The sequence below is a fragment of the Ranitomeya imitator genome, chromosome 8, assembly GCF_032444005.1.
Source record: "Ranitomeya imitator isolate aRanImi1 chromosome 8, aRanImi1.pri, whole genome shotgun sequence".
Lineage (NCBI taxonomy): Eukaryota > Metazoa > Chordata > Amphibia > Anura > Dendrobatidae > Ranitomeya > Ranitomeya imitator.
Genome location: NC_091289.1, coordinates 8485333 through 8507764, shown reverse-complemented (window position 1 = coordinate 8507764; position 22432 = coordinate 8485333). Strand labels below are relative to the sequence as shown.

The 22432-nt window shown below is 42.6% G+C and overlaps 1 protein-coding gene across 1 annotated transcript; it reads left to right on the top strand.

The window, feature by feature from the left end:
• Positions 1 to 956: 956 nt before the first annotated feature.
• Positions 957 to 21696, top strand: LOC138647289 (protein SSUH2 homolog). The gene is made up of 11 exons (XM_069736200.1): positions 957 to 1243; positions 8137 to 8203; positions 8299 to 8431; positions 9271 to 9331; positions 9415 to 9539; positions 9844 to 9906; positions 9982 to 10064; positions 15138 to 15230; positions 15803 to 15917; positions 16732 to 16842; positions 20398 to 21696. The coding sequence occupies exons 1-11, from the start codon at positions 1234 to 1236 to the stop codon at positions 20536 to 20538; spliced, it is 1002 nt and encodes a 333-aa protein (XP_069592301.1). The 5' UTR covers positions 957 to 1233; the 3' UTR covers positions 20539 to 21696.
• The last annotated feature ends 736 nt before the right edge of the window (positions 21697 to 22432 follow it).

Sequence of the window (22432 nt, the reverse complement as noted above, 5' to 3'; positions counted from 1 at the left end):
TTATAAATGTGTTTTTATACTGTTCTCTGTAATGGTAAATTACATAATTATTAAAGTTTGTATTCTTCCTGTTATATGTGGGTTTATATTAAAAATAAATATATAATTTGCCCGTAGTTTAGACAATGACCACAAGGTGGCAGGTGGTGTTACATTGGTTCCCCATTGGGCTGTGTTCACATGCAACATTGTTCATCCTGCCAAAACAAGCCCCGCACTCGCCTCAATATGAGATGCAAGTTTTTAAGAGAGAAAGTGCAGCTGACAATGCCAAGTGACAAACTCTGCTCTGCTACATCTGTCCATAAAGTAACAATGTACACAACCTATAGTGTGAAAACAGTGCGCGCCATCACTTGTGCCATGGACGCATTGCCCCCATAATTAGTGCGGGGGACAGAGGCGGAGCGGTCGGGGCTTCCTGAGTATTTTCTTAGTTTAGTTTTGTTTCCTTCACTTTTAATATTTGTCATAACAAGAAGTAATGGACACAATACAACCGCCACACCCAGCACCGCACAATAACATGTGCCGCCACCCACTGCTTCATTGTGTGCAGATGACCCTGGAGACTTGTGCGGTGTGGCCAGTGCTCTCCAGTGGAACTACAAGTCCCAGCTTGCCCTGATAATACATAGGGAAATACTGAACACTTCTACATCTGGATCTAAAATATTAATTGTCTAATTATAAGCTGAATGCTAATATTACTGTTGTCACACCGCTATGAATGCAGAGAAGTCCCAGCTTTCCCAGGATTCGATACCCAGCTTTCCCAGACACATAAATAGCGGCCGCTCAGGTCCTGCCGGCCCCTCGATCTTATCTATTGCTGTAGTGTAAGTGACGCCCCCTAACAATGGAGCGGTTACTTCAGCCGCCCTATATTTAGCGCAGTACAATCCATCTCCGTGAGGCCGCGCCGCGCTCCTCTTATCACAATCGGAGCAGATTTTACACGCCATTGTCTGCCCGTCCCAAGGGGCCTTAATACTGCGCCCCATCCCCGGGGCATGCCCCATAGAGGTGCCGGCCGCGTGGTTCCCCCCGAGCACTGTGTCCAGGCTCCAAGCGGGACATGACCTGACTCTCTGCGCTACCTGTGGAGCCGGCTGTGGTGTCGCACAATGTCTGAAGGATCCACAACTCTCAGTGTTTGTTCTAATAATGGCGCAGCCTCAGGAGCCGACAACCCGTTACTGACCTCCTGGATGTGACCCCGGAAACATCTGCATGGAGCAAGGTGGGTAACGGGGGCAAAGCTCTTATAGCTACATTCTCTTGTATCCCTGTGCTACATAGAAGAATATTGACTTACTATAGAGCCATAAAATGTGACTGCTATGGGGTCCATGGAGGGAAAGAATACGGAACTGAACTGCTTCCCATCTGTTCTGTGACACAACTGTCTGCAGTCACCACTAGGGGGAGCTCCCTGTATACAGAGATACATAAGATCCTGTCTGCAGCCACCACTAGGGGGAGCTCCCTGTATACAGAGATACATAAGATCCTGTCTGCAGCCACCACTAGGGGGAGCTCCCTGTATACAGAGATACATGATAAGATCCTGTCTGCAGCCACCACTAGGGGGAGCTCCCTGTATACAGAGATACATGATAAGATCCTGTCTGCAGCCACCACTAGGGGGAGCTCCCTGTATACAGAGATACATGATAAGATCCTGTCTGCAGCCACCACTAGGGGGAGCTCCCTGTATACAGAGATACATGATAAGATCCTGTCTGCAGCCACCACTAGGGGGAGCTCCCTGTATAGAGAAACATGATGAGATCCTGTCTGCAGTCACCACTAGGGGGAGCTCCCTGTATACAGAGATGCATGATGAGATCCTGTCTGCAGCCACCACTAGGGGAAGCTCCCTGTATACAGAGATACATGATAAGATCCTGTCTGCAGTCACCACTAGGGGGAGCTCCCTGTATAGAGATACATGATGAAATCCTGTCTGCAGTCACCACTAGGGGGAGCTCCCTGTACACAGAGATACATGATAAGATCCTGTCTGCAGCCACCACTAGGGTATACAGAGATACATGATAATATCCTGTCTACAGTCACCACTAGGGGGAGCTCCCTGTATACAAAGATACATGATAAGATCCTGTCTACAGTCACCACTAGGGGGAGCTCCCTGCATACAGAGATACATGATAAGATCCTGTCTACAGTCACCACTAGGGGGAGCTCCCTGTATACAGAGATACATGATAAGATCCTGTCTGCAGCCACCACTAGGGGGAGCTCCCTATATACAGAGATACATGATATGATCCTGTCTGCAGTCACCACTAGGGGGAGCTCCCTGTATACAGAGATACATGATAAGTTCCTGTCTGCACCCACCACTGGGGGGAGCTCCCTGTATACAGAGGTACATGATAAGATCCTGACTGCAGCCACCACTAGGGGGAGCGCCCTGTATATAGAGATACATGATAAGATGCTGTCTGCAGCCACCACTAGGGGGAGCTCCCTGTATACAGAGATACATGATAAGATCCTGTCTGCAGTCACCACTAGGGGGAGCTCCCTGTATATAGAGATACATGATAAGATCCTGTCTGCAGCCACCACTAGGGGGAGCTCCCTGTATACAGAGATACATAAGATCCTGTCTGCAGCCACCACTAAGGGGAGCTCCCTGTATATAGAGATACATGATAAGATCCTGTCTGCAGCCACCACTAGGGGGAGTTCCCTGTATACAGATACATGATAAGAGCCTGTCTGCAGCCACCACTAGGGGGAGCTCCCTGTATACAGAGATACATGATAAGATCCTGTCTGCAGCCACCACTAGAGGGAGCTCCCTGTATACAGAGATACATGATAAGATCCTGTCTGCAGTCACCACTAGGGGGAGCTCCCTGTATACAGAGATACATGATAAGATCCTGTCTGCAGTCACCACTAGGGGGAGCTCCCTGTATACAGAGATACATGATAAGATCCTGTCTGCAGTCACCACTAGGGGGAGCTCCCTGTATATAGAGATACATGATAAGATCCTGTCTGCAGTCACCACTAGGGGGAGCTCATTGTATACAGAGATACATGATAAGATCCTGTCTGCAGCCACCACTAGGGGGAGCTCCCTGTATACAGAGATACATGATAAGATCCTGTCTGCAGCCACCACTAGGGGGAGCTCCCTGTATACAGAGATACAGGATCAGATTGTGTCTGCAGCCCCCACTAGGGGGAGCTCCCTGTATACAGAGATACATGATAAGATCCTCTCTGCAGCCACCATTAGGGGGAGCTCCCTGTATACAGAGATACATGATAAGATCCTGTCTGCAGTCACCACTAGGGGGAGCTCCCTGTATACAGAGATACATGATAAGATCCTGTCTGCAGCCACCACTAGGGGGAGCTCCCTGTATACAGAGATACATGATAAGATCCTGTCTGCAGCCACCACTAGGGGGAGCTCCCTGTATACAGAGATACATGATAAGATCCTGTCTGCAGTCACCACTAGGGGGAGCTCCCTGTATACAGAGACACATGATAAGATCCTGTCTGCAGCCACCACTAGGGGGAGCTCCCTGTATACAGAGATACATAAGATACTGTCTGCAGCCACCACTAGGGGGAGCTCCCTGTATACAGAGATACATGATAAGATCCTGTCTACAGCCACCACTAGGGGAAGCTCCCTGTATACAGAGATACATGATAAGATCCTGTCTGCAGCCACCACTAGGGGGAGCTCCCTGTATATAGAGATACATGATAAGATCCTGTCTGCAGCCACCACTAGGGGGAGCTCCCTGTATACAGAGATACATGATAAGATCCTGTCTGCAGCCACCACTAGGAGGAGCTCCCTGTATACAGAGATACATGATAAGATCCTGTCTGCAGCCACCACTAGGGGGAGCTCCCTGTATACAGAGATACATGATAAGATTCTGTCTGCAGCCACCACTAGGGGGAGCTCCCTGTATACAGAGATACATAAGATCCTGTCTGCAGCCACCACTAGGGGGAGCTCCCTGTATACAGAGATACATGATAAAATCCTGTCTGCAGCCACCACTAGGGGGAGCTCCCTGTATACAGAGATACATAAGATCCTGTCTGCAGCCACCACTAGGGGGAGCTCGCTGTATATAGAGATACATGATAAGATCCTGTCTGCAGCCACCACTAGGGGGAGCTCCCTGTATACAGAGATACATGATAAGATCCTGTCTGCAGCCACCACTAGGGTATACAGAGATACATGATAATATCCTGTCTACAGTCACCACTAGGGGGAGCTCCCTGTATACAAAGATACATGATAAGATCCTGTCTACAGTCACCACTAGGGGGAGCTCCCTGCATACAGAGATACATGATAAGATCCTGTCTACAGTCACCACTAGGGGGAGCTCCCTGTATACAGAGATACATGATAAGATCCTGTCTGCAGCCACCACTAGGGGGAGCTCCCTATATACAGAGATACATGATATGATCCTGTCTGCAGTCACCACTAGGGGGAGCTCCCTGTATACAGAGATACATGATAAGTTCCTGTCTGCACCCACCACTGGGGGGAGCTCCCTGTATACAGAGGTACATGATAAGATCCTGTCTGCAGCCACCACTAGGGGGAGCTCCCTATATACAGAGATACATGATATGATCCTGTCTGCAGTCACCACTAGGGGGAGCTCCCTGTATACAGAGATACATGATATGATCCTGTCTGCAGACACCACTAGGGGGAGCTCCCTGTATACAGAGATACATGATAAGATCCTGTCTGCAGTCACCACTAGGGGGAGCTCCCTGTATACAGAGGTACATGATAAGATCCTGACTGCAGCCACCACTAGGGGGAGCGCCCTGTATATAGAGATACATGATAAGATGCTGTCTGCAGCCACCACTAGGGGGAGCTCCCTGTATACAGAGATACATGATAAGATCCTGTCTGCAGTCACCACTAGGGGGAGCTCCCTGTATATAGAGATACATGATAAGATCCTGTCTGCAGCCACCACTAGGGGGAGCTCCCTGTATACAGAGATACATAAGATCCTGTCTGCAGCCACCACTAAGGGGAGCTCCCTGTATATAGAGATACATGATAAGATCCTGTCTGCAGCCACCACTAGGGGGAGTTCCCTGTATACAGATACATGATAAGAGCCTGTCTGCAGCCACCACTAGGGGGAGCTCCCTGTATACAGAGATACATGATAAGATCCTGTCTGCAGCCACCACTAGAGGGAGCTCCCTGTATACAGAGATACATGATAAGATCCTGTCTGCAGTCACCACTAGGGGGAGCTCCCTGTATACAGAGATACATGATAAGATCCTGTCTGCAGTCACCACTAGGGGGAGCTCCCTGTATACAGAGATACATGATAAGATCCTGTCTGCAGCAATCACTAGGGGGAGCTCCCTGTATATAGAGATACATGATAAGATCCTGTCTGCAGTCACCACTAGGGGGAGCTCATTGTATACAGAGATACATGATAAGATCCTGTCTGCAGCCACCACTAGGGGGAGCTCCCTGTATACAGAGATACATGATAAGATCCTGTCTGCAGCCACCACTAGGGGGAGCTCCCTGTATACAGAGATACAGGATCAGATTGTGTCTGCAGCCCCCACTAGGGGGAGCTCCCTGTATACAGAGATACATGATAAGATCCTGTCTGCAGCCACCATTAGGGCGAGCTCCCTGTATACAGAGATACATGATAAGATCCTGTCTGCAGTCACCACTAGGGGGAGCTCCCTGTATACAGAGATACATGATAAGATCCTGTCTGCAGCCACCACTAGGGGGAGCTCCCTGTATACAGAGATACATGATAAGATCCTGTCTGCAGCCACCACTAGGGGGAGCTCCCTGTATACAGAGATACATGATAAGATCCTGTCTGCAGTCACCACTAGGGGGAGCTCCCTGTATACAGAGACACATGATAAGATCCTGTCTGCAGCCACCACTAGGGGGAGCTCCCTGTATACAGAGATACATAAGATACTGTCTGCAGCCACCACTAGGGGGAGCTCCCTGTATACAGAGATACATGATAAGATCCTGTCTACAGCCACCACTAGGGGAAGCTCCCTGTATACAGAGATACATGATAAGATCCTGTCTGCAGCCACCACTAGGGGGAGCTCCCTGTATATAGAGATACATGATAAGATCCTGTCTGCAGCCACCACTAGGGGGAGCTCCCTGTATACAGAGATACATGATAAGATCCTGTCTGCAGCCACCACTAGGGGGAGCTCCCTGTATACAGAGATACATGATAAGATCCTGTCTGCAGCCACCACTAGGGGGAGCTCCCTGTATATAGAGATACATGATAAGATTCTGTCTGCAGCCACCACTAGGGGGAGCTCCCTGTATACAGAGATACATAAGATCCTGTCTGCAGCCACCACTAGGGGGAGCTCCCTGTATACAGAGATACATGATAAAATCCTGTCTGCAGCCACCACTAGGGGGAGCTCCCTGTATACAGAGATACATAAGATCCTGTCTGCAGCCACCACTAGGGGGAGCTCGCTGTATATAGAGATACATGATAAGATCCTGTCTGCAGCCACCACTAGGGGGAGCTCCCTGTATACAGAGATACATGATAAGATCCTGTCTGCAGCCACCACTAGGGGGAGCTCCCTGTATACAGAGATACATGATAAGATTCTGTCTGCAGCCACCACTAGGGGGAGCTCCCTGTATACAGAGATACATAAGATCCTGTCTGCAGCCACCACTAGGGGGAGCTTCCTGTATACAGAGATACATGATAAGATCCTGTCTGCAGCCACCACTAGGGGGAGCTCCCTGTATACAGAGATACATGATAAGATCCTGTCTGCAGCCACCACTAGGGGGAGCTCCCTGTATACAGAGATACATGATAAGATTCTGTCTGCAGCCACCACTAGGGGGAGCTCCCTGTATACAGAGATACATAAGATCCTGTCTGCAGCCACCACTAGGGGGAGCTCCCTGTATACAGAGATACATGATAAGATCCTGTCTGCAGCCACCACTAGGGGGAGCTCCCTGTATACAGAGATACATAAGATCCTGTCTGCAGCCACCACTAGGGGGAGCTCGCTGTATATAGAGATACATGATAAGATCCTGTCTGCAGCCACCACTAGGGGGAGCTCCCTGTATACAGAGACACATGATAAGATCCTGTCTGCAGCCACCACTAGGGGGAGCTCCCTGTATACAGAGATACATGATAAGATCCTGTCTGCAGCCACCACTAGGGGGAGCTCCCTGTATATAGAGATATATGATAAGATCCTGTCTGCAGCCACCACTAGGGGGAGCTCCCTGTATACAGAGATACATGATAATATCCTGTCTGCAGTCACCACTAGGGGGAGCTCCCTGTATACAGAGATACATGATAAGATCCTGTCTGCAGTCACCACTAGGGGGAGCTCCCTGTATACAGAGATACATGATAAGATCCTGTCTGCAGTCACCACTAGGGGGAGCTCCCTGGATACAGAGATACATGATAAGATCCTGTCTGCGTAGAATCGATAATTCTCTGTAAATCATACATCTCAGTCCTTGAGAAAATAGCGCAAATATGGTCTTATCCGATAGACACAGTGTAGTTGTTATCAGATTACAGTAACCTGATGTATTCGTTATTAAGGCACAGATTATGGGTATCAACCGATCCACGGGTCAGCAAGTGACCGTTTAGCATAAAGGTCAGAGGATATCTGTGGACAATTTCCGCGTTGCTGAATAGACTGCGACCACCACTTTTCTGTCATATCCTACCTGGATCTACATCTCAGCCTATTCAGCAGAGTGGAAATTGTGCACAGCTATCCTCTCATATCCTCCCATATCCTAGTTGTCTTATACAGACTCGGACTGGCCCATAGGGTAACAGGAGAATTCCCCGGTGGGCCGCACTTCCTATATGTCTATGTTTGGAGCTATACACTAGTTTTCTATGCCCAGATAGAAGCCACTCCTGATTATTCAGTTACTGACCTTCCCGGTGTATCATTATATAGAGGCAGAGGTGAATCCGTTCATGTCGCTATGTCGTGGCCCGGAGTCTGACATTGATCTTCTATGTTCTCTTTCTATAGGAACCTCTGACTTTAGTGACTCTTGTGCCCCACGTGACACATCTCCCAGAGACCGCCAGGATTACAGGTGAGGGTCTCCTTGGTTGTCCTCTATCTGGTCCCTCACGATTACTTAGTCTCTTCCGAATCCAGAACCCGACGACCTGTCTCCTTCTTATCTAGAAATGTCGTGTTGATCCCAAAGGAAGCAGCGAGGGACGCTGTGCGGAAATATGTCTGGTCCTCATTCTGCTGCTGCAGACCCAGAAGAGAAGAGCCGGTGGTCGAGAGGTTAACACAAATGCCGGTCTACAGAGTGAGTCCAAAATCAGCAAAACAACAGTGATCCTCCAGTCACATCCAGAGCATAAATATGCAGCTCGTGATGTGACTAGAGCATAAACATGCAGCTAGGGATGTGACTAGAGCATAAACATGCAGCTTGGGATGTGAGTAGAGCATAAACATGCAGCTCTGGATGTGAGTAGAGCATGAGCATGCAGCTCTGGATGTGAGTAGAGCATAAACATGCAGCTCTGGTTGTGAGTAGAGCATAAACATGCAGCTCTGGATGTGAGTAGAGCATAAACATGCAGCTCTGGTTGTGAGTAGAGCATAAACATGCAGCTCTGGATGTGAGTAGAGCATAAATATGCAGCTCTGGTTGTGAGTAGAGCATAAACATGCAGCTCTGGTTGTGAGTAGAGCATAAACATGCAGCTCTGGATGTGTATGGACCTCTTAGGTTATGTGCACAGGTCAGGATTTCTTGCAGAAATTTCCTGTACAAAACTGGACATTTTCTGTAAGAAATCCGCATGTGTTTTTTTGCACGTTTTTTTTGCAGATTTTTTGCGGATTTTTTCGGAGGTTCCCAATGCAATAATATAGTGGGAAATCCACAAAAAATCCGCAAAATTAATGAACATGGTACGTTTTTTACCGCGATGCGATTTTTTCACGGAAAAAAAAAGCGCAACATGTGCAAAAAAAATTGCGGAATGCATTATAAATGATAGGATGCATATGTATCCGTTTTTTATGCATTTTTAGCGCATTTTTATAGCAAAAAAAAGTGAAAAATCCGGAAGGTGTGCACACAGCCTTGGACCTCTCCTTCCATTAGTTGATCGGTTCTATTTCCCCTTATTTCAGTACAGACTGGAGACGTTCGCTGAGACCAGACACATCGAGAAGCTCTGCAGGCCGTACACCGGTGCGTGCTCCTAGCGCCAGCCGTGATTATGTCGCGCACATGTTGCAGGCGCAGGTTACATTTCACAGTCCTTACACCTGCAGGTCAGCGGATCGACGCTCCACACAGAGAACTCGTCCCGCAGCTCTGGGATATTGATGTCTGTGCCCCAAAAATGTTTCATGAAGGGTCAAAGAAACTTCCGCTTCCTCGATCTGGAGAAATAAAGGTGAACGGACGTTGTGCTGAGTATTTCTATATATAATGAATTACAAGTTTTCCATTAAAGCCGCTCGTGTCATCGATGATGTCAGAATACAAAAGTTATAATTTATTTCCTGTAACAAAAAACACTATAAAGACAGAAACAGCAGGATCCCTAACTGTATAGTCAGAAAGTGACGTGTGACTATTGGGGGATGTGTGGAATAATGATACCGTGTAACAAATGGGGAAAGGAAGATTCCAATGGGCCCTTTAAGAATTATTGGTTCTAAACGTTGAATCTGTGACTTTGTGATAAATTGTTGCAGACATGTCACAAATGTGGAGGTCGTGGACGCTGTAAATGCTCAAGATGTGGGGGATCGGGACAGGTAAGGTCCAAAATGTTAGCACTTTTATTTCTATTTTTATTGATTATCTTATAAAAGCTCTCAATTCCTCCACAGTTCAGATGTCGATGTTCCTGCAGCAGCCGCCAAAAATCCAGAAACAAGAGGTGTCCAGCGTGTTCAGGGAGTGGCAGAAAAAGGTGAATGATGGAGTAATTACAGAGTATTGTACAAGAACATAACTACTATAATACTGCCCCTATGTACAGGAATATAACTACTATAATACTGCTCCTATGTACAAGAACATAACTACTATAATACTGCCCCTATGTACAGGAATATAACTACTATAATACTGCTCCCTATGTACAAGAATCTAACTACTATAATACTGCCCCTATGTACAAGAATATAACTACTATAATACTGCTCCTATGTACAAGAATATAACTATTATAATACTGCTCCCTATGTACAAGAATATAACTACTATAATACTGCTCCCTATGTACAAGAATATAACTACTATAATACTGCCCCTATGTACAAGAATATAACTACTATAATACTGCTCCTATGTACAAGAATATAACTACTATAATACTACTCCTATATACAAGAATATAACTACTATAATACTGCTCCTATGTACAAGAATATAACTACTATAATACTACTCCTATATACAAGAATATAACTACTATAATACTGCTCCCTATGTACAAGAATATAACTACTATAATACTGCTCCCTATGTACAAGAATCTAACTACTATAATACTGCCCCTATGTACAAGAATATAACTACTATAATACTGCTCCTATGTACAAGAATATAACTATTATAATACTGCTCCTATGTACAAGAACATAACTACTATAATACTGCCCCTATGTACAGGAATATAACTACTATAATACTGCTCCCTATGTACAAGAATCTAACTACTATAATACTGCCCCTATGTACAAGAATATAACTACTATAATACTGCTCCTATGTACAAGAATATAACTATTATAATACTGCTCCCTATGTACAAGAATATAACTACTATAATACTGCCCCTATGTACAAGAATATAACTACTATAATACTGCCCCTATGTACAAGAATATAACTACTATAATACTGCTCCTATGTACAAGAATATAACTACTATAATACTACTCCTATATACAAGAATATAACTACTATAATACTGCTCCTATGTACAAGAATATAACTACTATAATACTACTCCTATATACAAGAATATAACTACTATAATACTGCTCCCTATGTACAAGAATATAACTACTATAATACTGCTCCCTATGTACAAGAATCTAACTACTATAATACTGCCCCTATGTACAAGAACATAACTACTATAATACTGCCCCTATGTACAAGAATATAACTACTATAATACTGCTCCCTATGTACAAGAATCTAACTACTATAATACTGCCCCTATGTACAAGAATATAACTACTATAATACTGCTCCTATGTACAAGAATATAACTATTATAATACTGCTCCCTATGTACAAGAATATAACTACTATAATACTGCCCCTATGTACAAGAATATAACTACTATAATACTGCTCCTATGTACAAGAATATAACTATTATAATACTGCTCCCTATGTACAAGAATATAACTACTATAATACTGCTCCTATGTACAAGAATATAACTATTATAATACTGCTCCCTATGTACAAGAATATAACTACTATAATACTGCTCCCTATGTACAAGAATATAACTACTATAATACTGCCCCTATGTACAAGAATATAACTACTATAATACTGCTCCTATGTACAAGAATATAACTATTATAATACTGCTCCTATGTACAAGAATATAACTATTATAATACTGCTCCCTATCATGTACAAGAATATAACTACTATAATACTGCTCCCTATGTACAAGAATATAACTACTATAATACTGCCCCTATGTATAAGAATATAACTACTATAATACTGCCCCTATGTACAAGAATATAACTATTATAATACTGCTCCTATGTACAATAATATAACTACTATAATACTGCCCCTATGTGCAAGAATAAAGCTACTATAATACTGCTCCTATGTATAAGAATATAACTACTATAATACTGCCCCTATGTACAAGAATATAACTACTATAATACTGCTCCTATGTACAAGAATATAACTACTATAATACTGCTTCCTATATACAAGAATATAACTACTATAATACTGCCCCTATGTACAAGAATATAACTACTATAAAACTGCTCCTATGTACAAGAATATAACTACTATAATACTGCCTCTATATACAATAATATAACTACTATAATACTGCTCCTATGTACAAGAATATAACTACTATAATACTGCTCCCTATGTATAAGAATATAACTACTATAATACTGCTCCTATGTACAAGAATATAACTATTATAATACTGCTCCTATGTACAAGAATATAACTACTATAATACTGCCCCTATGTACAAGAATATAACTACTATAATACTGCTCCTATGTACAACAATATAACTACTATAATACTGCCCCTATGTACAAGAATATAACTACTATAATACTGTCCCTATATACAAGAATATAACTACTATAATACTGCTCCTATGTACAAGAATATAACTACTATAATACTGCTCCTATGTACAAGAATATAACTACTATAATACTGCTCCTATGTACAAGAATATAACTACTATAATACTGCTCCTATGTACAAGAATATAACTATTATAATACTGCTCCTATGTACAAGAATATAACTACTATAATACTGCCCCTATGTACAAGAATATAACTACTATAATACTGCTCCTATGTACAAGAATATAACTACTATAATACTGCCTCTATGTACAAGAATATAACTACTATAATTCTGCTCCTATGTACAAGAATATAACTACTATAATACTGCCCCTATGTACAAGAATATAACTATTATAATACTGCTCCTATGTACAAGAATATAACTACTATAATACTGCTCCTATGTACAAGAATATAACTACTATAAAACTGCTCCTATGTACAAGAATATAACTACTATAATACTGCCCCTATGTACAAGAATATAACTATTATAATACTGCTCCTATGTACAAGAATATAACTACTATAATACTGCTCCTATGTACAAGAATATAACTACTATAATACTGCTCCTATGTACAAGAATATAACTATTATAATACTGCTCCTATGTACAAGAATATAACTACTATAATACTGCCCCTATGTACAAGAATATAACTACTATAATACTGCTCCTATGTACAGGAATATAACTACTATAATACTGCTCCTATGTACAAGAATATAACTACTATAATACTGCTCCTATGTACAAGAATATAACTACTATAATACTGCTCCTATGTACAAGAATATAACTATTATAATACTGCCCCTATGTACAAGAATATAACTATTATAATACTGCTCCTATGTACAAGAATATAACTATTATAATACTGCTCCTATGTACAAGAATATAACTATTATAATACTGCCCCTATGTACAAGAATATAACTACTATAATACTGCTCCTATGTACAAGAATATAACTACTATAATACTGCCCCTATGTACAAGAATATAACTACTATAATTCTGCTCCTATGTACAAGAATATAACTACTATAATACTGCCCCTATGTACAAGAATATAACTACTATAAAACTGCTCCTATGTACAAGAATATAACTACTATAATACTGCCTCTATATACAAGAATATAACTACTATAATTCTTCCCCTATGTATAAGAATATAACTACTATAATACTGACCCTATGTACAAGAATATAACTACTATAATACTGCTCCCTATGTACAAGAATATAACTACTATAATACTGCTCCCTATGTACAAGAATATAACTACTATAATACTGCTCCCTATGTACAAGAATATAACTACTATAATACTGCTCCTATGTACAAGAATATAACTACTATAATACTGCCCCTATGTACAAGAATATAACTATTATAATACTGCTCCTATGTACAAGAATATAACTACTATAATACTGCTCCTATGTACAATAATATATCTACTATAATACTGCTCCTATGTACAAGAATATAACTACTATAATACTGCCCCTATGTATAAGAATATAACTACTATAATACTGCTCCAATGTACAAGAATATAACTGCTATAATACTGCCCCCTATGTACAAGAATATAACTACTATAATACTGCCCCTATGTATAAGAATATAACTATTATAATACTGCTCCTATGTACAAGAATATAACTACTATAATACTGCCCCTATGTACAAGAATATAACTACTATAATACTGCTCCTATGTACAAGAATATAACTACTATAATACTGCTCCTATGTACAAGAATATAACTACTATAATACTGCCTCCTATGTACAAGAATATAACTACTATAATACTGCTCCTATGTACAAGAATATAACTATTATAATACTGCTCCTATATACAAGAATATAACTACTATAATACTGCCCCTATATACAAGAATATAACTACTATAATACTGCCTCTATGTACAAGAATATAACTACTATAATACTGCCCCATGTATAAGAATATAACTGCTATAATACTGATCCTATATACAAGAATATAATTGCTATAATACTGCCCCTATGTACAAGAATATAACTGCTATAATACTGCCACCTATGTACAAGAATATAACTACTATAATACTGCTCCTATATACAAGAATATAACTACTATAATACTGCCCCTATGTACAGGAATATAACTACTATAATACTGCCCCTATGTACAAGAATATAACTACTATAATACTGCTTCTATGTACAAGAATATAACTACTATAATACTGCTCCTATATACAAGAATATAACTACTATAATACTGCTCCTATATACAAGAATATAACTACTATAATACTGCTCCTATCTACAAGAATATAACTACTATAATACTGCTCCTATGTACAAGAATAAACTGCTATAATACTGCTCCTATGTACAAGAATAAACTACTATAATACTGCTCCTATGTACAAGAATATAACTACTATAATACTGCTCCTATGTACAAGAATAAACTGCTATAATACTGTTTTTCCTCCTTTTGCTCTTTTTTTATGATTTGTATCTTCCTTTCTTTCTCTGGTGATATCTGTAGTGCTATAAATTAATCGGGGAAAGCAGTGAGGGTTGCGGTGATGGACAGGGGGGGACTCAATTCCATTATGAATTTGTGACTTTTTTTTAACCATTTAGATGCAGCAAATGTTCTGGACGAGGTCGAAAAATATGTGGCTTATGTAAAGGAGAAGGGCGACTCTTTTTTTACCAGCAGCTGGCGGTGAAATGGTGAGCGGTGTATTTTTGTTTGTGTGTTTGTGCCCAAACTTCTGCATCGGCCCATTTTGCTTTTTGTAATTTTTAAAATGTAAAAAAATGACAATATTTTGGGGGGTGCCTAAAATACTAAGGAAATGGGGCTTCTTTAACTTTAGGCCTTTTGAGATCATTTCATCTTCAACTTGCTCAGCTGTTCACAATAACAGGAACAGTCATTTTTAGCAGGTGCCCAAACTTTTACATGCCATACTCTATATATACTAGGCGGGAGGATTGCACCTTGCTAATAAGTTTACTGATGGAGGTTTTCGCTGCATTCATCTGTTATAGTTTGTGTTTCGAAAGGTTATCAGCTTTCTGTTGCTCCCCAACATCTACAAAACTACAACTCCCAGCATGCCCTCACCATCACATGATAGGAGTTGCAGTTTTGCAGCAGATTGGAGACGACTGTGTGCAGCATATTTGCTCTTTACGGACACTGAACCAGCAGGAGCTGCGGGAAGATGTGAGCTCAGAGCTGAGTTTTCACGGATTCTCCCGTCATCACTTTTCTTGCTCTTTCCCATTCTCTCTCTCAGGAAGACTCTGCGATCCCAGGTCGTCTCGGATCCACTGGAGCAGGAGATCAGTTTGCCGCTCGTCCTCCTGCAGAAGGTGACGGGGGAGGCGATAACGACGGATGATGATTTGACGGTAAGAAGTGGAATTAGATACATAGTATTGGATTAGAAACGTACAACACATTAAAGTGAGAAGCCTGCCTGTCAGCTAGATACATAGTGACGGAAGAGATTCCATCAATGGAATTCATGTGGATTAGATACAAATGAGCTGAAAATCCTAAAATATTTAGAATTGAAAATCGTAAACAATTCATATCTGTGCTAATTAGATACATACTCGTGAGATAGATACGCAGCTGTTGATTAGATACATTCTTTTGAATTTCTTGTATACCTGGAGTACGTAGCTGATGCAGAGATTTATGTGATTAGATACATACTCCGGGGTTACTTAACAAGAATTCGATACTTCTATAAGGATGAGATTAATTCTGTAGATTATATGTAAATATTGATTCCTCGCCCAGGAATTATGTATCCATTGTGGGTGGCTCCAATTAGATGCACCCAATTCATTCATAGTCTTTTGGCAAATATTTTGGCTTCTCGTGCTAAAGTCAGAAACTGTTCTCCCGTCGAGGCCTGTGATTCTTTTCTGCTACAAACCTTTATGGCCTAAATGACGGGGAACGAGGCTGCGGCGCCTTCTGTAGAGATGATGAAAGGTTTGCAGGATGCTGGAGACTCAGAAGTAAATCTCAGTCCCATAGTCTGTTCTGCAGCCTTTTCGTACTAACATCCACTTCTGGGAAAGTTTTCTTCTTCATCCCCCTGCTCGCGCTTTGCTGCAGGAGTCTGGAAAAGCTGAGTGACAGGAGGAGCAGCAGAGGTACAACACTCGCAGAAAGGGGTTTCTGTCTTTCTTATTCTTGTCATTATTGCAGGTTCAGCCTTTAGCCGGATTCACGGACGTCCCTGAGATCTCTGGCGCTTCCGGGAGATTGATCCAAGAACACCAGAAGACTTGTGGCCCCTCGTGCCGCGTCCTGAGGCAGGTAAAGACCCTCCTGATGCCATGTAGTAATCATGGTGCGGTATTAATGTAGCCGCAATGGTCTGGTGGGGGAATCATGAAACCTTGTACAACTCCAGTACTGCAGCAGTAATCAACAGTAATAATATCATGGTAATGTGCAGCGCAGAAACTGACCGCAGCCTAAGCAGTGTGCGAACAGGAGCACTAACACTGCAGTAGTATTAGCGGACTAGTGCTGTGCCAATAATAATAAAGTAATAAAAGTATGATTACATTATTCAGTAGTAATATGGTAGTAGTAACAATGTAGCACAAGATTACCGTAGAGCACAGTAGTAATGTTATATTGTGAGTATTGTAGCATTAATATAGAAGTTATTGTACAGTCGCTGGGTCTGACTTCCACACTGCGCGAGTACAACCGGAATTCAATGAGTTAATCACAGCAATTGCTGGATTGTAGGAATGTTATCTGCGTCCTCATTATTTACTCAGAGAACGAAGCGAAAATTCAATGTATTCATCAGAATCAGAAATACAATCAGAAAATGTGTTACTGTCTGTTAAGCTATGTATCTAATCCTCTCCTGTGTGATACTGACTGCTGAGCCGTGTATCTAATCCTCTCCTGTGTGATACTGACTGCTGAGCCGTGTATCTAATCCTCTCCTGTGTGATACTGACTGCTGAGCTGTGTATCTAATCCTCTCCTGTGTGATACTGACTGCTGAGCTGTGTATCTAATCCTATCCTATGTGATACTGTCTGCTGAGCTGTGTATCTAATCCTATCATGTGTGATACTGTCTGCTGAGCCGTGTATCTAATCCTATCATGTGTGATACTGTCTGCTGAGCCGTGTATCTAATCCTCTCCTGTGTGATACTGACTGCTGAGCCGTGTATCTAATCCTCTCCTGTGTGATACTGTCTGCTGAGCTATGTATCTAATCCTCTCCTGTGTGATACTGACTGCTGAGCTGTGTATCTAATCCTCTCCTGTGTGATACTGACTGCTGAGCCGTGTATCTAATCCTCTCCTGTGTGATACTGACTGCTGAGCTGTGTATCTAATCCTCTCCTGTGTGATACTGTCTGCTGAGCCATGTATCTAATCCTCTCCTGTGTGATACTGACTGCTGAGCCGTGTATCTAATCCTCTCCTGTGTGATACTAACTGCTGAGCCGTGTATCTAATCCTCTCCTGTGTGATACTGTCTGCTGAGCTGTGTATCTAATCCTCTCCTGTGTGATACTGACTGCTGAGCTGTGTATCTAATCCTCTCCTGTGTGATACTGTCTGCTGAGCCGTGTATCTAATCCTCTCCTGTGTGATACTGTCTGCTGAGCCATGTATCCAATCCTATCCTGTGTGATACTGACTGCAGAGCCGTGTATCTAATCCTCTCCTGTGTGATACTGTCTGCTGAGCCGTGTATCTAATCCTCTCCTGTGTGATACTGTCTGCTGAGCCGTGTATCTAATCCTCTCCTGTGTGATACTGTCTGCTGAGCCGTGTATCTAATCCTCTCCTGTGTGATACTGACTGCTGAGCTGTGTATCTAATCCTCTCCTGTCTGACACTGACTGCAGAGCCGTGTATCTAATCCTCTCCTGTGTGATACTGTCTGCTGAGCCGTGTATTTAATCCTCTCCTGTGTGATACTGTCTGCTGAGCCGTGTATCTAATCCTATCCTGTGTGATACTGTCTGCTGAGCTGTGTATCTAATCCTCTCCTATGTGATACTGACTGCTGAGCTGTGTATCTAATCCTCTCCTGTCTGACACTGTCTGCTGAGCTGTGTATCTAATCCTATCCTGTGTGATACTGTCTGCTGAGCTGTGTATCTAATCCTATCCTGTGTGATACTGACTGCTGAGCTGTGTATCCAATCCTATCCTGTGTGATACTGTCTGCTGAGCCGTGTATCTAATCCTATCCTGTGTGATACTGACTGCTGAGCCGTGTATCCAATCCTATCCTGTGTGATACTGACTGCTGAGCTGTGTATCTAATCCTCTCCTGTCTGACACTGTCTGCTGAGCTGTGTATCTAATCCTCTCCTGTGAGATACTGACTGCTGAGCCGTGTATCTAATCCTCTCCTGTCTGACACTGTCTGCTGAGCTGTGTATCCAATCCTATCCTGTGTGATACTGTCTGATGAGCTGTGTATCTAATCCTCTCCTGTGTGATACTGTCTGCTGAGCCATGTATCTAATCCTCTCCTGTCTGACACTGTCTGCTGAGCTGTGTATCCAATCCTCTCCTGTGTGATACTGACTGCTGAGCTGTGTATCTAATCCTCTCCTGTGTGATACTGTCTGCTGAGCCGTGTATCTAATCCTATCCTGTGTGATACTGACTGCTGAGCCGTGTATCCAATCCTATCTTGTGTGATACTGACTGCTGAGCTGTGTATCTAATCCTCTCCTGTCTGACACTGTCTGCTGAGCTGTGTATCTAATCCTCTCCTGTGTGATACTGTCTGCTGAGCCGTGTATCTAATCCTATCCTGTGTGATACTGAGCTGAGCCGTGTATCTAATCCTATCCTGTGTGATACTGACTGCTGAGCTATGTATCTAATCCTCTCCTGTGTGATACTGTCTGCTGAGCCGTGTATCTAATCCTCTCCTGTGTGATACTGTCTGCTGAGCTGTGTATCTAATCCTCTCCTGTGTGATACTGACTGCTGAGCTATGTATCTAATCCTCTCCTGTGTGATACTGTCTGCTGAGCCGTGTATCTAATCCTCTCCTGTGTGATACTGACTGCTGAGCTGTGTATCTAATCCTCTCCTGTGTGATACTGTCTGCTGAGCCGTGTATCTAATCCTCTCCTGTGTGATACTGACTGCTGAGCCGTGTATCTAATCCTCTCCTGTGTGATACTGTCTGCTGAGCCGTGTATCTAATCCTCTCCTGTGTGATACTGTCTGCTGAGCCGTGTATCTAATCCTATCCTGTGTGATACTGACTGCTGAGCCGTGTATCCAATCCTATCCTGTGTGATACTGTCTGCTGAGCTGTGTATCTAATCCTCTCCTGTGTGATACTGACTGCTGAGCTGTGTATCTAATCCTCTCCTGTGTGATACTTGCGTCTGAGCCGTGTATCTAATCCTCTCCTGTGTGATACTGTCTTCTGAGCCGTGTATCTATTCCTATCCTGTGTGATACTGACTGCTGAGCTGTGTATCTAATCCTATCCTGTGTGATACTGTCTGCTGAGCTGTGTATCTAATCCTATCCTGTGTGATACTGTCTTCTGAGCCGTGTATCTATTCCTATCCTGTGTGATACTGTCTGCTGAGGTGTGTATCTAATCCTATCCTGTGTGATACCGTCTTCTGAGCCGTGTATCTAAGCCTCTCCTGTGTGATACTGTCTGCTGAGCTGCTCTACAATTTTTCATAAGCTGCATTACTGAAGAGTGGCCACAAGATGTCGCCAGACCCCTGTTTCCTCCATGATCCATTATAACCCTATTATTACTGCACAGACCTTTTATAATTAGTTACATTTTTCCAATGAGAAATAACAGAATTTATTTCCTCTTTATTCTGTTTTTCCAGCGTCAGACGGTGGAAATGATCCCTGTAGCGCACGTCCAGTACAGATACAGGGAGAAGGACCTGTCATGCCACGTATACGGCCTGGAGCGCAGAGTCTTCTCTCCGCGCCGTCTCCATAATCTCGGTTGCTCAGTTATGTGAGAGTTAGATATTCATGATGAAGTCCAGAAGCCATTGCCTTGCATGGAACCAATAAATTGCTTCGCCTAGGAGGCTGCACTCGCCTAGGAGGCTGCACTCGCCTAGGAGGCTGCACTCGCTCGCAGACAAAGCCTTCATGTTCTGCAGTTTCAGTAATGTGTGAACGCTCCACTACGCTGCAAGCAAACAACAGAGGGAAAGTGATGATTCCTCATAGCTGCACTTATCTGGGGCAATGGCGGAGTGATACATAGAATATATATATATATATATATATATATATATATACACACACACTGTATATACACACATGCATTTTTTTCATTATTTAGTTTGCGCCATTTCTAAGCTATTGTTGCTTGTTTTTGTCATTTCTCTTCTTTTCATTACGGCCGTAGTTTTCCTTATCCCGATGTATTTTGTTTAATTCCTCATTTGTAACTTTTTGAACTGTTAGATGAACATTTGCGCAGTTCGTGCATCCTGTATCTTCAAATTTGTGATTTTCCTTTTATGACTTTTGGCCTCGATTCCACACGACGCGTTTTACATCTATTTGCCATAATGAAGGGTGCGCTGTTAACAAATTTAGCGCATGTTTTAGTGCCGTGCCGTAAGTTGTGCAAACATGTTTTGACCTTTAATGCAATTTTAGAACAGAATTCTGCTGCAAACAAACAATTTTCTTTTTTTTGTGCAGCAAAGGACTAGCAGGCGACACTTTAAGGATTGTGCGACTTTTTTTTTTATCTAAAAAAAACATAAATGAAAGAACACCTTTAACAATGCACAATAGTCAGAGTTCACCGTTTTTTAAGAATTGGAGTAAAATAATGCAACAAATGTTACTAGAACAACAGAAAAGCGACTTAAAACAGAAAAACGGTGAATTGGCCTCTGAGTGGGATCATTACAGATGTGTCCAGCAGGGGGCGCCAGTGTAGCAACAATCTGCTGCAGATACTTATAGGCACCCAATGGGTGGAGGGATAAAGGGAAGGTGGGGTGCAACCAAAATCCTAAACTCTCTCCCTAAAAACCTACATAAATTCTGTAACTGTAGCATTTGGTGTTGGGCAGTAGGGACCTGGAAACGACCATCGTATTGGGATGAGATGAGGAACGGCGGCTTTATTATAAATGGAATAAAGATTGCATCAGATTATATCCATGATTGACGCATTGATTTTTATTTTTGTGGATACTTTGCTTTACACCTTCTGATGTCATCACTTTTCATTTTGTGATGTCATCGCTTTGGTCCTTGTGATGTCATTGCTTTTCTCATGTGATGTCATCACTTGTGTCTCTGTGATTTCTCCTTTGATGTAAAATGAAATGTAGTCTCCCCAAGTCAACAGAAGATCATTCGTGCCGCCTGCAGTATTCATCACAATCAGAACATTATTTTATACCTTCCATGTTATGGATTGGCGTCTGCTATCTCCACCCCTCCCCCCATTAGGCATTATAATATGGCTGCCAGTCTGGGGTCTTATATTGCAGCTTCACCTCCTGCACAGTGTCCCCCATCAGCACGGACAGTCCTGGATTCTCTCCTCACTTCTCAGACATTTACCCCCTTATCTTCCATAGTTATATATACGCTGCTGACTATTTTAGGTGTACTGGCCCTTTAATTGGGCTCCCATGATTCTGGTTTGGCAATGAAGCCTTTATCAGGCTTTTGTTTTATCTGTAGCGCCCTCACAGGCAGAGCAGCAACATCGCACCCCACGCCAGCCACCGGCGGGAATATCAGCTCTGATGACCGATGCCAGATCTAAACGAAGGCGGAAGAGCAGATATCAGGAGGCGTGAAAAGAGGGGCAACATGTGTCTGTATGTACACAGTGAATGCACCAGCAGAATAGTGAGTGCAGCTCTGGAGTAC

What these genes read in the sequence shown, in the direction of transcription:
- LOC138647289 (XM_069736200.1), top strand. An exon ending in GCTCTGCAGGCCGTACACCG is followed by an intron (nt 9,332 to 9,414) that starts GTGCGTGCTCCT and finishes TTACACCTGCAG; the next exon opens with GTCAGCGGATCGACGCTCCA. An exon ending in CGACGGATGATGATTTGACG is followed by an intron (nt 15,918 to 16,731) that starts GTAAGAAGTGGA and finishes TCATTATTGCAG; the next exon opens with GTTCAGCCTTTAGCCGGATT.